General features: G+C 35.2%; 3 protein-coding genes across 3 annotated transcripts; 2 read left to right on the top strand and 1 right to left on the bottom strand.

Annotated features, from left to right (window-relative positions):
* Positions 1–714: 714 nt before the first annotated feature.
* On the top strand, positions 715–3,496 carry LOC121224161 (uncharacterized protein At4g28440). Its single transcript, XM_041106911.1, has 3 exons — positions 715–871; positions 1,445–1,675; positions 2,897–3,496. The coding sequence occupies exons 2-3, from the start codon at positions 1,456–1,458 to the stop codon at positions 3,085–3,087; spliced, it is 411 nt and encodes a 136-aa protein (XP_040962845.1). The 5' UTR covers positions 715–871; positions 1,445–1,455; the 3' UTR covers positions 3,088–3,496.
* Positions 3,497–4,939: 1,443 nt separating this feature from the next.
* Positions 4,940–8,548, top strand: LOC107946221 (dual-specificity RNA methyltransferase RlmN). Its single transcript, XM_016880454.2, has 8 exons — positions 4,940–5,382; positions 5,472–5,574; positions 5,764–5,861; positions 6,022–6,152; positions 6,255–6,363; positions 7,056–7,247; positions 7,440–7,576; positions 8,062–8,548. The coding sequence occupies exons 1-8, from the start codon at positions 5,041–5,043 to the stop codon at positions 8,348–8,350; spliced, it is 1,401 nt and encodes a 466-aa protein (XP_016735943.2). The 5' UTR covers positions 4,940–5,040; the 3' UTR covers positions 8,351–8,548.
* Positions 8,549–12,570: 4,022 nt separating this feature from the next.
* Positions 12,571–14,928, bottom strand: LOC107946220 (equilibrative nucleotide transporter 1). Its single transcript, XM_041106909.1, has 2 exons — positions 14,290–14,928; positions 12,571–13,511 (listed from the first exon to the last, which is right to left on the bottom strand). Exons 1-2 carry the CDS (start codon positions 14,819–14,821, stop codon positions 12,781–12,783), a joined length of 1,263 nt encoding a protein of 420 aa, XP_040962843.1. The 5' UTR covers positions 14,822–14,928; the 3' UTR covers positions 12,571–12,780.
* Between the last annotated feature and the right edge of the window lie 1,143 nt (positions 14,929–16,071).

The following is a 16,071-nucleotide window of genomic DNA, read 5'->3' as shown; positions in this document are numbered from 1 at the left end:
TAGAAGATAATAATTATTTAATGTACTAGAATAATAATAGTTTCAGCTGAACTAAACCTCAACTAAAAACATATTCATTTTTAAATTAAAAAAATAACTCAATTTTTTATATTTATTTTTATAATATCGAGTATTTAATTTATATACTTTTTATGTAAATTGATTAAATTTTTAAAAAAATTATTTTATTTAGTACCCTAAACTCAAAAAATAAAATACATCCAAAATATTTTAAATCCAAAATTACTCAAATCAAAATAATTCAAATTAAAAAAAGGCTAACAGAAATTATCAAAAAAAAAACTCTTGATAATTGACCCTGAGTAAGAAAATTGACCCAAATCAAAATATTTAAACAATTTATGGAATGTAAGTTCAAAAATTGCGATTATTCAAAATCGAATTAAATTGTATTTTTTATTTAATATAAACTTAATTTTAATTTTTATGATATAAAAATAAATATTTTATATTTAAAATAATGAAAATAATTTAAAAGCTCCTGAAAATTTATTGTTTGCTAGAAATATTTAAGAAATAAAAAAACAAAAAACCGAACTCAAATAAAATTAGGATCAACGATTAAACAATTTAAAAATTCAATCCAACGGAATCAAATCTCCCTCCTCCCACGCCTAGGCTCTAATCAAAGCTTTAATCCAAAGTAAGGAAAGCCAAAAAGTGAAACGACACCGTTAGAGAATAGGTAATTTAGGTATACACAAATACAATCGGAAATCTACGGCTAAAACCTGTTAGATTCAGCCGACTTGAAGTGGAGTGTTTCTTCTCAAACAAATCTTCCTTTCTTTTTTTAACTCTCTTTCTCTCTCAAATCCTCGATTCCACTTCGCTCTCCAGATCTCCCCAGGTAACATTCAAACCTTTCTTATGTTTTCTTTTCCTATTAATCTTTAAATTTATCATCTTTTTAGTTTGCACTTCTTTCTCGTTTGTATTTCATCTGAAAATTTTAGTATCGTTCGTCACCATTCTGTTAGATGATCAGGAACCAGGATAATCGGACTCTGATTCCTTAGATTCGATTCAACTTATTCTCTCGTATGCCTGTTTTCCTACCAAAATGTAATTATTCCGGGGAAAGTCTGGGATTTTACTGTTCTATCTGAAGTTATTGATTATGATTAGAGTTATGCTTTCTTGTTAGATAGAATTTCAAGTTACAATGATCGAAGTATTGCCTTTGGATGTTAAATCTAGCTGTTTTCATCATTAATTTTGTTCTGACATCAATTGGAATTTCGCAGGTTTTTTTTTCAAAAAAACGATTTAGCTTAATTTAGATTCGAAAACATTTTAAATGTGGAATAATCTGCTGTAATTTGTCCCATGGTTAAGACGCTAGTTCTATGTGGTTTATTTTTTTTGTCAACGCTGGTTTTCTTGTAGTTTTCACCATCTATTTCTCTCGGTATTCTTTCAGAAGTTATTGAAATGGCAGAATCGAAGTCATTGAGGAAACCTGTTTTCACCAAGGTGGACCAACTTCGCCCTGGCACTAGTGGTCACACTCTTACTGTCAAGGTTGTCAGCACAAAGATGGTATTGCAGAAGGGGCGCGCTGATGGTCCTCAAGTTCGTCAAATGCGAATTGCGGAATGCCTGGTAGGAGATGAGACAGGAATGATTATCTTTACTGCTAGAAATGAACAAGGTATGTTCTTCATATTCTTCTCCGGATACAGGTTTTAATTGGGCAATAGTTTTACTTTTGTTATGGCTAGAGGTTTTACTTGTCATGCATCTTACTGCATTTGGTTAGTTTTATGTTTTATGGTTTTATCTTTCCGGCATTTTATATTTAGTTCTCTTATTCTTTTAGACAATTACTGCAACATTGGTTTCCTATGACGTGATAGTATTTTTTGTGGTAGTAGTGATAGCATTTGTGTTTGTCAAGATTCCTTTAACACGGTTTATCTGGAAAGGTCTATCTTTGGGTTGCTGATAGTGTCGCAGAGTGAAATAAATGCTAGTTGTGGCTCTTATGATTACAAACTATTAGCTTATTGGTAAATTGCGTGTTCAGATGTCATGACTGATATAAATTCACACACTTTTAAACATTGTGCATCTTCCGATTTTATGAATTTTAACAACAGAAGGTTTTCTATACATAATGATTATTTGATTACTGTATGTTTGATCTTGGCTTTCTGTTGCTAAACATGAATTGGAATAAAATGAATGCTAGTTGTTCATTTGAATCGCAAGAATGAAATAAATGCTAGTTACGGCCTTTAAAAGTCTAATTTAGTAATTTGGCTGAATTGAACCCTTATATCATTAGGGAATATAACAGAAGAACTACAAATAGTTTGAATAGAACATTATGAACTGATTAATAATATATTTAAGAGGTATGTTAAAAAAAAGGGCTCGAGTAGCTGCTAGTCTCTAGTTCCTTGAGAGTTTGGTTGTCCAGAGTGTCGTCTAGGATTGCATTCTGTGCTGTCCATGCAAGTGTAATAAGATTGACTAAGGTGTTTTCCCTTTGAAATTGTTGATCACTCAATTACGCTCAGTTGACCGGCTATCATGTCCTTGCTGTATTAGAGGTCTGTAAAATGCTCTGCCATAACTACACGAAAGAAAAACAATTCCATACAGTCATTACAAAGAATGCAAGTAGTAGAGTTCACGGACCAGACTATTAAAGAAAACTTTACACATGTAACCAAATTCACCAATATGAGAATTGATATCTCATTTATATGAGATCGTATGAGATTATTGATTATGAATATGTTTACTCGATCATTTCAAGATCATGTTTTCATTACATGGAGTTGTTTGATGGTGAAGGCAATAATACATGCTTTTTTGTTGGAAGATTACAGTGTTTCTTAGAGCTAAGACAATCTTTATTTTGTAGTGGACTTAATGAAAGAGGGTGCCACTGTAACTCTCCGCAACGCGAAAATAGACATGTTTAAAGGATCAATGAGGCTTGCAGTGGACAAGTGGGGTCGTGTTGAGGTTGATGAACCTGCCAGTTTCAATGTGAAGGAAGATAACAATCTGTCACTGATAGAGTATGAGCTGGTGAATGTTGTTGAAGAGTGATATTTTGTGGGCAGTGTTTGCTTTGCTTCTGAGCCAAGAATAAAGTCCAGTGCACTTGTTGCCCTAATCTTATGCTACATCTCAATCTTCAAAAGGGTAATGGAAGTGCAATTTTAGGAAGAAGAAATCTGGAAACTAGTGTAGTGCTCAGAGTTGTTTCTCATCGTTGCTGTAAATCCAGCAGAACCATTTGGTTGGATCTCCAAACAGACATTTTAGAGCTAAAAACAGCTAGCTTTTGGTACTTGCTTTCACCTGTTTACTTATTTCTTCTATTCTGGGTAGCAACTGTTTATTGCGTTTAGATTAGACATGAGAAGTTTAATATTATGTAGGCCTGAAGTACTTCATAATCATATATTTCTTGCTGGTCGTATCTTTTCAAGTTATAATGAAGTGATTTGACATAGCCTCTTTTTTTTAATCTTCTTTTTGTTAATTTAGGGGAAATAGTTGCATGCGATTGAGTCATATACTCATGGCAATACCATTCATTTTCTTTGCATTGTTTTATTTAATGGCAGAACTAAATGCCTTAAGGTCACTAGACAATTAAAAACTAGTGGTTTTTCTTGATGAAGGAAAAAAAATTGACTTATTAATCTCAAATAATAATTTGAAATAATGGAAAAATGTTTACTTAAGATCTTGAATTTCAACCCTAACCGCAGCAGATTTAGGGTTTATAGTGGTTGCATATATGTATTTTTTTTAATATTTGTATTTATATAATTACTCAAAATTTAAATCTAATATGCATTTAGTTCTACCTTCAAAACAATATGTATTAACGTCAAATCTTATTAAGTATTTGGATTATGTTTGTTGAGGGGAGATTGATTCAATCGGGAGAAGTTTGTAAAGTGTCAGTTTCCTAACATTGACGAGGGTTTGAGTATTTGAAAAGGTGATGGTTCATAGAATAAAAATGTTTCATCGGGTGCCTAAATAGGTGAACCATGAGCATGGATATATAGTCACCCATCAATAAAATATTATATTTGCGCATGGTAGCAAGCTGTAGCTTGATTTGCTCGAAAATATGGGTTCAAATTTCATCAAGTACAAATGGGAGATTTCCTTGATGCTTGTCCATTAACAACTTGTATGTTTCGCCTTCTCAGATACCCTATGAGCACACTTCCACTTTGTGAACCCGCCGTCCCTTTAGACATTTAGGCTCTCACTAGAGTTGGGAGACAAACTCTTCATTGACAATGATATCAGATGTGTTAAGAGGTTCATCGGCTCTAGGTAGACAGTGGTTCGATATTATTTCTGGTGGGGGAATTTCGTATAATAATTGAGTTCAAATCCCGTCAAGTGTAAGTATGAGATTTCCTTAATGAGTGATTATGCGCAAAGTGTATGGTTTGCATTATCAAATACTTGATGGGGTACTTCTTATTTTGTGAATCTGTTACCTTTGCTGCACTTCACAAATTTATTTTAACCAAATCGACCTCCTTTCAAAAAAGTAAATAAATAAAAAAAATCAAGCAACTTGGAATAAGTGAATCCATTATTTATTAAAGCAAAATAACTTTAGATAATAAATTCTAATGTTTGAACTCGTTATTTGGTAAAGTAAACTAAACTTAAATAATAATAATTTAAGAAGTAATATCATATTTGTTTCAAATTTACTAGAAATAGTGATTATAATCTAAATTTTAATATTATTTGATTTTGTAATATCTTAATTTGCAAGAAATAAATTAGTCTAAATTTCTTCCAGGTGATTAGTCCAAAGTCTGAGATATATTCTAATTATTAAGAAAAGAAAATTAAAAATGGTTCCCCATAAAACGTATCTTACATATTTCATTTCTATTCTAATTTCCATTGGTTTTTTCCCCTAACAAAAAGAGCTACGACGTCGTGTAAGATGCTAGTATCGGAAACGAAACCCTGATGAAAACCTGGGATTTTCAGTAAACAACAAAACACAAAATGGAGATGGGTTATATGTGGATGAGGCGAGTCCGATTCGGAGTTAACCCTCTCTTCCTCGCTATGGCTTATTCCTCCTCTGCTACTACACTTCCTTGTTTTCCCCCTCACCCTCTCTTTTCCTTCACTTGTTTCAAACCGCCTCACCTCATTTCCTTACCTTCTTCCCATGGCCCTCGCTCCATTTCTATTTCCACCCCCTCTTCCTGCTCTTCTGCAGCCTCACTACTTTCCCTCCCAGAAAACCATGATTTCCCTGATGGTGAACGTGGCCAAACCTATACACATCTGCCCAAGGGCTCCAAGGTGCTTCTCAAAGGGCTGAATTATGCCGAATTTCAAGTGGGTCTTTATTTTATTTGAACAATTTATGGTCTGAAGTTTGTATTTTGAATCCGTGTGTCTAATCTTATTGGGGGTTTCTTTTTCAGGAATGGGTTCAATCACATGGATTCAGGCCTGGTCAGGCTTTAATGTTATGGAAGCGTCTCTATGGAGACAATATCTGGGCACATGATATTGATGAGCTAAAAGGTTTTTTTTTTCTTTTTTCTTTCTATCAAGCTTACTTCATCCATTAGAGAACCATGGTTTTCCTTCTTCTTTTTTTGTTCTGTTTTTGCTTTTGTAATCTTGCTAAGGAGCGAACTGATTTAGTTCCCGTGTTATTCCTGTAACTTTTCTTTTGTACTGATTGAACTGATGTGCAATCGTGGCTTTTAGGATTAAACAAAGATTTCAAGAAAATGCTGAGTGAGCATGCTGAACTTAGGGCCTTGTCCTTGAAAGATATTCTCACTGCATCTGATGGCACTAGAAAGGTACGCATAATCGAATCATGTGCAATCTCTTGCAATGTGATTAGACTATTTGTTTTGACTCGGATGCTTACCTTAAATTTGTATGTCCACCTTGGGTCAGTTGCTTGCGTTACTTTGAGAAACTTCTCATTGATTTTGAAACTCACACAGGAGGTTGCAGATATTGTTCGCGCTGGATGACGGGTTGGTAATAGAAACAGTTGTGATACCTTGCGATAGGGGCAGGACAACTGTTTGCGTTTCAAGTCAAGTGGGCTGTGCCATGAATTGCCAATTCTGCTATACTGGCAGGTAAATTATATTTTCCTCAATTGGCAATTTAGATAATTTCAGACTCTTAGAAATCTTTTGTCAATAAGGTGCATGCCTTTGATTCATGGATCCATATTGTAGGATGGGTCTGAGGAGGCATTTAACAGCAGCCGAGATTGTAGAGCAAGCAGTATATGCTAGGCGATTGCTCTCTGGTGATGTTGGTTCTATTACAAATGTTGTATTTATGGTATGTTTATTGTAGATTTCTAGTGTTCATTGAGTGTAATGCTTGAGAAAATATAATTGCTCTCTTGCCTGTTGGGATCTGCATACTTTTTCTTCTATCTATTAGAATGTATACTTATATTAATAATTTGGCATGTTGTGTGTCTACTAGATGGAGTTTTGTTGTTCTGGAAGCATCAAACTGGTCTGTAGTCATAAAGTGCTAGTTATTTGAAAGTCAGTTTTTGAGCAAAAATTTTCATTTCTTTAAGGAATAATTGCAAGAATTCTGTTTTGGCGTTTTGTTATTGCGTGTTTTAATTTTATATAGCAAGTAGAGTTGTCAACCCTTTATATTGTGTGTAGACACTCAAAAGAATTTCCCTTTAAATGAACTATTGTTGTTCCAATTTTCTTTTCCACATCAGCTTCTTTCAATTAATCTTGTGGCGAACAATGTAATCTTGTGGGTATTTAATCCTGTTTTTACTGTAGTAAACTCAATGGGTTTTGTTAGATTATATGGTAGTTGAGTAGTCAATGGTTTCCTGCTTACCTGTTTTGGTCGTAATAAATGAAAATATTGTGGGAATTTAATCCTCTTTCTATAGAATACTAGTGGGTTCAACAGGGTCGTCTTAGATTATCTGGGAGATGGGTATTCAATGATTTTCAGTGAAACCCTAATCCTATTGTTGCTTCGTGAATTTGCAGGGAATGGGTGAGCCATTTCATAATATTGAAGATGTCATAAAAGCTGCTGATATCTTGGTGGATGAACAAGGCCTTCACTTTAGCCCTCGCAAGGTCACTGTTTCTACAAGTGGACTTGTCCCCCAGCTGAAACGTTTTCTCCATGAATCAAAATGTGCATTAGCTGTTAGTTTGAATGCTACAACTGATGAGGTACTTTATTATCATAAATATTCTTATTGCTGCTCCTCTTTCTTGCATAAATATACGCAGACATGCACACACACATAAGGGAGAGAGGAGTGCACTTGTGTGGATACTCGCACACCAAAGGAAGGCACAAATAAATGTAGAGGGGGAGATCTAGACAGTGGTAGACTGACATTTTTTTGACAAATCATGCAGGTCAGAAATTGGATCATGCCAATTAATCGGAAGTATAAATTAAGCTTTCTTCTTGAGACCCTTAAGGAGGAACTAAAGTTCAAAAATAACTACAAAGTTCTATTTGAATATGTGATGCTAGCGGGAATCAATGACAGGTTAGATAACCTTTCCCTTTTGAGCAATATTTCATATTGTTTAAGTGTGTGGGTATGCGGAGTTAGATTGTATGCAATCATCCTTTCCCCTAAAATATTGAAACTTGTGGACTGTCAATTAATGTGTGTGTATCAATTTCAAGGGCCAGTTCAAGTGCAACTGAGATTTGGACAATATGATTATATATAACACATTGTGTCTCAAACATTTTGCTTTATCTTTGACCCGAAGTATAGATTTTGGGTCTACAGATTGAATTTCAGTGGGTCTCAATCCGTTTGTCTCTGCAGTGATGTAACCTCAATATCCTACTTGTTGGTCTATTGTAGAACTCTAATCAAGCTATCATAATATCTCTGTTGTTTTTGAATCGTTGATTGCCATATTCTGAAACCACTAAGGTGTTTATTAGTTTTTGCAATTTTAGTTTGAATTGATATAATTCTAACCGCCAATGGGACTTTGATTTAATTTCTATCTGCAGCATTGAAGATGCAAAGAGGTTAATCGATCTTGTGAAGGGTATTCCTTGCAAAATCAATCTTATTTCATTTAATCCTCATTGTGGTTCTCAATTTAGACCGAGCAGCGATGAGAAGATGATCGAGTTTAGAAATATTTTAGCAGAAGGTGGTTGCATTGTTTTTATGCGCTTCAGTAGAGGCGATGATCAGATGGCTGCCTGTGGTCAGCTGGGGAAGCCCGGATCAAGTCAAGCACCATTGCTCCGTGTTCCGGAGCAATTCCGGGTGGCTCTAAACTTGGGCATGTGATTTCTTGGATTATAAACAATCTGGATTTGCTTAATCTTTCTTCAAAGATGAAACAAAAATGAGGGGACGGTAATCATTTCTCAAGCCTCAGATTAGGGGAGTAGGAACGAAGGCATGTTAGAGCCTATTGTATTTTTTCTATTCTTCTTCTCGTCGTATACGAAGTGGATTGGTTTAATGAAATGTGCTTTTTCTTTATGGGGTTAAATTTAATTTTACATTTTCTTTGGTAGTATTTTAATGGTGGATTGAACAGGTAAGCTAGATTAGACATTTTTCAAGTACTTTGACCTAAAATATATGAGCATGATATGGGATTATATGATGAATTGTTGGGTTTAGACAATAATGCTAAATGCTAATATCTTGGTGTAAAAAAAAATCTAATTCTATCTACGACCAAGAAAAAAACCAACTAAAAGAAGAGCTTTTTGAAGATCGAAGAGGAACATAAGATTGTTTTAAGTCCTTGAGGGGCTTCTTCAATGAAAAGGTCCATGAAGTAAACAAAGAGCTCAGAATTTTATGATCATTGTTTGCTGGGGAGCCTGCACGGCAAGCATCGACATAAAACCTAAGGTAAAAGCGAAGCATGTGCGACCATGTCCACATATATGCTCCTGCTAGATTGATTGTTTTAAGCATAACTAGGCCCACAAGTACGCGTAGCTCTTTTTTGCTCTTCGCTCTCTTATCCTTGTTTCCTCGTAAGACTTTCTCGTTTTAAGTGAGACTATTAAACATGATAAAACCTGCTGGAGGTCGAGACTGAAATATACTTTTTGCTGTTGGAGATATGGTAAAGAATGGGATGAGTTGCAGGAAGCATGTGGATTGGGATAAGAAGACAGAGGTGACATAGTAGCAACACCTTTGGTTTGGATCAATAATAAAGCATTCCATCAAAAATTCTTCTCTAACATTGGCATGTCTTCCTAAGTGTTTAGTGACTCTTCCCTCAAAAGTTTGTCTCTTTAAATCCTCTCCATACAGTCAATGCACCACTTTCCCGACAATTGATTCAAGAGACATGTAATATCTTGTACCTCAAAAACCCAAACCTGTATCTTTTATCTCATATTGTTTAATTAATCCAAAATTGACAATCTTTAGAGGAGCTAAACCAATACCATGTTTAGATCAGAATGAACGAGCCTTTTTGTGATGAATAAGCCCTTCAAGTATCACCTGGATGTAGCACTTTACATCCATTTCTAGTGTTTTTCCACCATACTTATTCCTCAAGCCTAGTAGACTTCCTCCTCGAGCATATAAAAGAAACCTATTATAAATCTCCTAGCTCAACACTAGGCTTTGAACAATATTAACAAATTGTAGAAGGATTTCTTCTTCCCTTCCTTAGAGAAGAAGAGTATTCATTATTGGCAGACATCAAGCCATAAATTTGATTATAACAATTTTCACCATTTGGAAAAGGGTATTATTACTTGATGATAAAGTGAAGATAAAAAAGATGAATTAAGAGACGAAGCCAGTTTAAACTTTTTTTTTTGGTAAGGACAATTTATTTATTTTTAATTATATCATAATTTGTATAAAAATAATGTTGTTATATAATACTTTACAAACCCGAAATTCGGTCCGCCTGTAATAGCCTATTTTTCAGTGATTTTGGGACCATAATTTCGATGAGTGAGTTCGTAAATATTATTTAATATTTACGAGTTAAATATAGTGTTATTGTGAGTTTTGATTTGATAGATTTTATTAATTGGTCAGTTAGTCAAAGTACAAGTGGTTCATATCGAAGGTTAGTGGTTTTAGAAAATGAGGTATCGGGATAAGATACAATTGACATGCCAATAGGGTTGATTGCGCGCTAGTAGGGGATATGTATAAAAGATGATGTGGAGTAAAAGATTTGACGGAGATATCACAATTTATGCCGGAATCCTGCATTTGTTGTGGAATACCGAGCTTTGCACTATGGTGCCTTGGTGTGGTGTAGTTAACGCTCTTTTGAGCCATTTGGTGTAGTGGAGGGATGGAATATATTACATGATAGGATATTTGTGCCTACGGGCTTTACATTATGGTGTTTGAGTGTGGTGTAATTATCACTCTATTGAGCTATCTGGTGTGGTGGAGTTACCCGCGTATCTATATCTTATTATTTAGTTCATCGGACTAACTGTTTAAAAGAAAGAGTATTGATTGATTCCATGAGATACATGGAAATTGATATGTTTGAAATGCATGAAAAATGGATATGTTTATATTGTTATTAAAATGTTATATGATTGAATTGAACAAATGATGAGTAATATGTTTAACAGTTACTTAGAAATGACATCGAAATGAATGGATAGTTAATAGTTTATATGTATGAAATGCTCACATTGTAAATGTGATATGTTGTGACAGAGATATAGTTAAATTAGTTAAATTCAGTATACATTAATGTGATCTGAGGTAAGTTATTGTTTTAATCCTATGAACTTACTAAGCTTATTTAAAGTTTACTCTGTTTCATTTTCTGTTTTTGTAGTTGATATTTTGCGAAACTCGACAAATCGAATCATCCTGAAGATCACACTATTCAACCCTTGTTTTGGTAGACCTTTAATCGTTCAACTCAGTTATGTGGCATGTAAAGAAGAGTTGAATTTTATTTATGTGTTTTGGATTGAAAGTTAAATGTTTAATGGTATTGTATAAACTACATGTGCTTGTTGGCATGTGGATATGATATCTTATGGCTTGGAAATGGTATTTTGAATGTAATTGTTAAGTATGTGAAAGGATGTATATATTACCATGGGGGTTTTAGTAGGTTTGATGATGATATGGAATGATAGAAAATGTGAGATTTTGTTGGTGGCTATGGTATAATATTTTGATGGTCAAATTAGATGTTATTAGTATTACATGTGAGCTTATGCCTATTGTCAAATGATAGGTTATTAGATTGACATTATGATCAATTTTTAGATGATAGAAAATTGGTTTGTTGATTACATATAAGACACATGAGTGGCTATGTTCTAATTTGGCATGAAATGGGAATGTACTTTGGAATTGGTTAATTTTGTACGATGATGCCTTGAGGGATATTGGTTAGAAGTAGGAAATGGTTTTGTGCATTTTGAACAGATATAAGGAATGGTTAAGTGCATACTCATGATATAGTTAAAGATTTGGCTTGGTAGCTTACATAATAAGGTATATATTTGCACATACGATTTATCACATGGCTCAATTTAAGCTCGAAATTGTATGCAAAACATGTATGTTGAATGATTGAGATATGATGAATGTTTTGTTAAAGTTTTGAATCAAATTTACATGTTCCTGTTCTATTTATTACTGTAGCATATCGTAATCTGATACTGGCGACAGAGACGGGTGAGGGGTGTTACATTGTCCGGGTGATTCGGATCTTAACCTAATCAAGGAAAGGATGTCATTCGGCTCGCCACCCCGCTAGCTCGCCACCCCACTAGTTTGCCACTCTGCTTGCTCGCCACTCTGCTCCCAGCTTGCCACCTCCCCCAACTCCCATGTTTGCCAGCTAGTTGATCTGCAGTTCGTCACCTCCCTGTTCGTCAGCTTGTTTGTTCACCATTCTTTAGCTCCACCTCCTAACTCGCCTACTCATGAGAAGGCCTCTTCAGAGATACCTTTGAGGTTATATGTCAAACCTAGAGGGGTAACATGTCATTATGCATGACACCTAGTTGTTTCTTAACATGTCCCATCAAGTACAGGCCCATATCCCCAATCGGTTTGATCATTGCCCTTTAAAGCAGTCTCCAGCAACAAAGTTCTTTCCCTTGCCGGGAAATTAATGGTCCGCTTCTTGAGAAACTTCCTCACCAGACAAAGCTCATAGATGATATCATCCTCAAGATTGACGTCCAACTCTACCACTAATTTCGTGTCCTCCTCCTCAGCCAAGGAAAGATTACTAGAATCCAACTCCATGACAAAACACCACCCAAAAGAACAATGAAGCCTGAACAACTCATTCCGGCAAACTAAGAAAAGAGGAGAGAGAGAGAGAGAGAGAGAGAGAGAGAGAGACTGTTGTTATATTTTACAAATGAAATTTTTTTTTTTCAAAATTTTATAAGTTTACGTTTTATTTCTTGTTTTACTTAAAACGTAAACTTAAGTTTATTACATGACATGCAAAGAAAGTTTAGCTACGAAATGCCAAATATATTGCAACTCCGAAAAAATCTATAAAAAGCAGATAATAGCCAAATGTTTCCATTTTTTTTCATCATGTTTTTAAGATACAGGCATACATTGAGAGCAGATATGCACACTTCAGGCACAGTATTCATCATACAATTTGAAGAAAAACACTGCTACAAACAACGACTTTTAGATAAACTTTACAAAGGTAAAAACATCATTAGCACAAATTCATAGCGGCCACCTGTTGGAGAGATCTTGGCTGATGATCAGATGACCCAGAACCAAGCTATGACTGATCCTGATGCCAGACCAACTACTAGAAACAACACCATAACGATGCCAGAAGTCTCTGCGTGTTGTATCTGGACAGATTTGGGAGCCATGATCATTAACACACTTGTCAAGTAGCCATTAGTTAGCCCTAGAAGGCAAGTCAGTAACGAGACTGGAAACTCTGTTCGGAAGAGCTGAGGACCGTGCAAGCAACCTAAGAAGAGAGGAAAGAACAGTAACCTCACAACACAAGCGGAAATCGCAAGCTTTGCATTTTCAAGGAGATAGACTGCAGTCAACGATTTGCCAACCAGGTCAAACACATTGTAGCCTGTTATAAGGAGGACCGGATACCAGTCCTTGAGAACCAATGAGTGCACATCCTCCGTGATGTATCCTGGAAATATTGATAAAGTCACAACATATATGAGGACGATCCCAAATCCATACCACTTGACTGTTCCTACTATATTCCACAAGGTTGCTCTCCAAACAGGCCCGGTCATGGGACCTTTCTCTGCTTTTTCCTCCTTAACAGCCTCAGCCTTTAACTCCTCATAGTACTGCATAATCGGAAGTTTGTGTGCCACATTGTACAAGACTATGCATATGACCATAAACACAATGCTAGTAAAAAAGTAAAGGTAGGCACTCTTTCTCAGGCCATCACCATCTTGTGGAAATACAGCTTTGGTTAGGATCCTTAGCATTGAAACAAGGACCCCTGCGCCCAACAATTTGACAAATTAAAATTTCATTAGACGAGGAAGCAGCACAGTTCTTCATATAATAGGATTCAATACAAAAGATAAAAAATGAAAGAAATGAATTTTGTATCCAGGAATATTCAAGTGAAACTACTGACCACATGGGTACTAATAGTAACTAAGGTTTAATTTCTATTACACCATATAAAAAGCATAGCCATAGACCATATGTGGTAGAGGAAAAATGTTACAAGTGGTTCAAGATTCAGAGTTCATAGTGTCATCAAGAGCTTTATTACATACCTGGCGAATCAAGGCAACTTTCAAGCTGTTAAAGCAAAACAAGCTGTTAAAGCAAAACATACCTTGAAAACAACTAACATATAATTAAGCTATCCTTGAGTCAAACCACTGGTTGGGCTACTTAAGCTATAATAATTAGTAATTACTGAACAGCTCGATGCCCTTAAGCAAAGTCTTGAATTTGAATCTTATGGATGGAGAAAACCGCATAGAGGGAGCTTGCTCCCGAAAATGGAGTCAGACCTGGGTCAACTCTGGACTTAGCCGAGGATCTTGTTGGTACCGGAAACCGGAGGTCACAGACCAGAACAATACTAAACAGCTAAATTTCTGAGCCTTCAAATAATGAAGAACAAGTTCCTTAGAAATAGACCAATGACTCCTTTAAGTACCAATCTTATAAACTTCACCAACTTTCAAGAATTCATGGATCAACAAAATTAAATTAACATCCATATCTACAGTTAGTCAAAAAGTTGTTCGTTAAATTACCAGAACCGCCGGATCCCGCAACGATAGCCTGCATGTAGCGTTCAGGCAATTCCCCAGCCGCTCCAATGAGCCCACCTTGAACAAGCGCATCGCCTATACCCGCCAGAGCGAGAAGACCGACCGTGACGTAGAATCCGTCATACAATCCGACCCGACCCTTGATATAAACCGCATCCATAACAGGCACGACGACCAGGGAAACCACGAAAATGCCCAAACCAACATTGATCCGCATGTAAGCTTCACTCTTGTGAGCATAAAATACAATGACCAAGAGGCAAGCGAGGCCGACGACCATGTAAACGACGGCGAAAACACGGTCGACGGAAGCTTCCGGGTAGAGGTAGGAAAAGTAATCGACGGCAGTGATGAAGCTATTCCATGGGAGGAGAAAGCCAACGCCCAAAGTGAAGTAGATGATGTAGCCCAAATTGAATTTGTCTTCTGGTTTTAGGGATGTGCGGAGGAGGAGGGCGGATTCAGAGTCGGGTTCCGGGCCTCCGCCGATTGCGGATGCATCGGGGAAACCCATTTCTGTTTTTGTTTGGTTTGTCTTGTTTTTTTCTTCCAAAATGCAACTAAAATTGGAACGTCGGGTTACCCTTATTCCCAACAAACAGGTTTGGTTTGATATGTTGGTTGGCGGAGATGTTTCTTGCGTGGCAAATATGATGTCGTTTTTCTTTCTTTTTCTTTTGGGTAAACTATCAAAATAGTCATTTTTATTTGTCTCAAGTTATATTTTAGTTATTTATGTTTGAAATGTTTCGTTTTAGCCACTTACGTTATCGTGTTGTAACATTTTAATCACTGAGCCATTAATTATCATTAACAGTGTGATAGTAAGCTGACATAGTACATTAGATCATCGTTTCAAATAAAAATTTTAGTTTAAATTCTACAATTGGTCCTCATAATTTTTTTCATTTTGAGCAATTTAATTTTTTTCTTTTATAGTCTTTTAACTTTCCTTTTTTTTTTCATTATCTTCTGTTTCTCCCTCTGTTTTCCTTATTTCTTCATTTCTTTTATCATAGTTTTTCTATGTTTTCTATTTGTTAAAACTAGTCCATAAGCTTGCCTCACTCGAAAAAAATAAATTGTTCAAAAAAATAAAAGCATAGGGACTACTTTTAACAAATGGAAAAAATAGAAAAACTACGTTAAAAGAAATGGAGAAAGGAGGAAAACAGAGGGAGAAGCAGAAGAAAATGGAAAATAAAGAAAAAAATGTTAAAAGAACATAAAAGGAAAAAATTAAATTGCTCAAAACGAAAAAAATATAGGGACCGATTATATAAATTAACCTAAAATTTATGTTTAAAATGATGATTTAACATGCCACATCAGCTTACCGTTACACCGTTAATGACAATTAACGGTTCAGTGACTAAAATGTTACAACGTGATAACGTAAGTGCTAAAACATAACATTTCAAACATAAGTGACTAAAATGTAACCTGAGGTAAACAAATGTGACTATTTTAATAGTTTACCCTTTTCTTTTTTGCTTTTTAACATGATTACATAGGATTAGGGGTGAATATTCGATCGGATAAAGTAAAATTTTTTTGATTTAATCGAGTTGATGAGTCCTATTTTATCATCATAACTTAATTTGAAAATTTTTCAAATCGAATCGAGTGAAATGAAATTTGAGTCTAGTCGAATCAAGTGAAATTGTTCGAGTTAAATTAAAAAATTAAGCATGTAAAATTAAAATTTTATTACAGTATAATTATTTCTATGTTAGAGCACATAAATTTGAAACCATATATATT

Source organism: Gossypium hirsutum, chromosome D12 (assembly GCF_007990345.1).
Source record: "Gossypium hirsutum isolate 1008001.06 chromosome D12, Gossypium_hirsutum_v2.1, whole genome shotgun sequence".
NCBI classification, from domain to species: Eukaryota; Viridiplantae; Streptophyta; class Magnoliopsida; order Malvales; family Malvaceae; genus Gossypium; species Gossypium hirsutum.
This window is presented reverse-complemented; position numbering and strand designations above follow the sequence as displayed.

Bases quoted from the DNA above. Each gene is read 5' to 3' on its own strand.
- LOC107946220 (XM_041106909.1), bottom strand. From the start codon at position 14,821: ATGGGTTTCCCCGATGCATCCGCAATCGGCGGAGGCCCGGAACCCGAC. The intron at 13,512-14,289 runs GTAATTTAACGA...TGTTGGGCGCAG, and splicing joins TGCGGGATCCGGCGGTTCTG to GGGTCCTTGTTTCAATGCTA.
- LOC121224161 (XM_041106911.1), top strand. From the start codon at position 1,456: ATGGCAGAATCGAAGTCATTGAGGAAACCTGTTTTCACCAAGGTGGAC. The intron at 1,676-2,896 runs GTATGTTCTTCA...TTTATTTTGTAG, and splicing joins TACTGCTAGAAATGAACAAG to TGGACTTAATGAAAGAGGGT.
- LOC107946221 (XM_016880454.2), top strand. From the start codon at position 5,041: ATGGAGATGGGTTATATGTGGATGAGGCGAGTCCGATTCGGAGTTAAC. The intron at 5,383-5,471 runs GTGGGTCTTTAT...TTTCTTTTTCAG, and splicing joins TGAATTATGCCGAATTTCAA to GAATGGGTTCAATCACATGG. The intron at 7,577-8,061 runs GTTAGATAACCT...TTCTATCTGCAG, and splicing joins CTAGCGGGAATCAATGACAG to CATTGAAGATGCAAAGAGGT.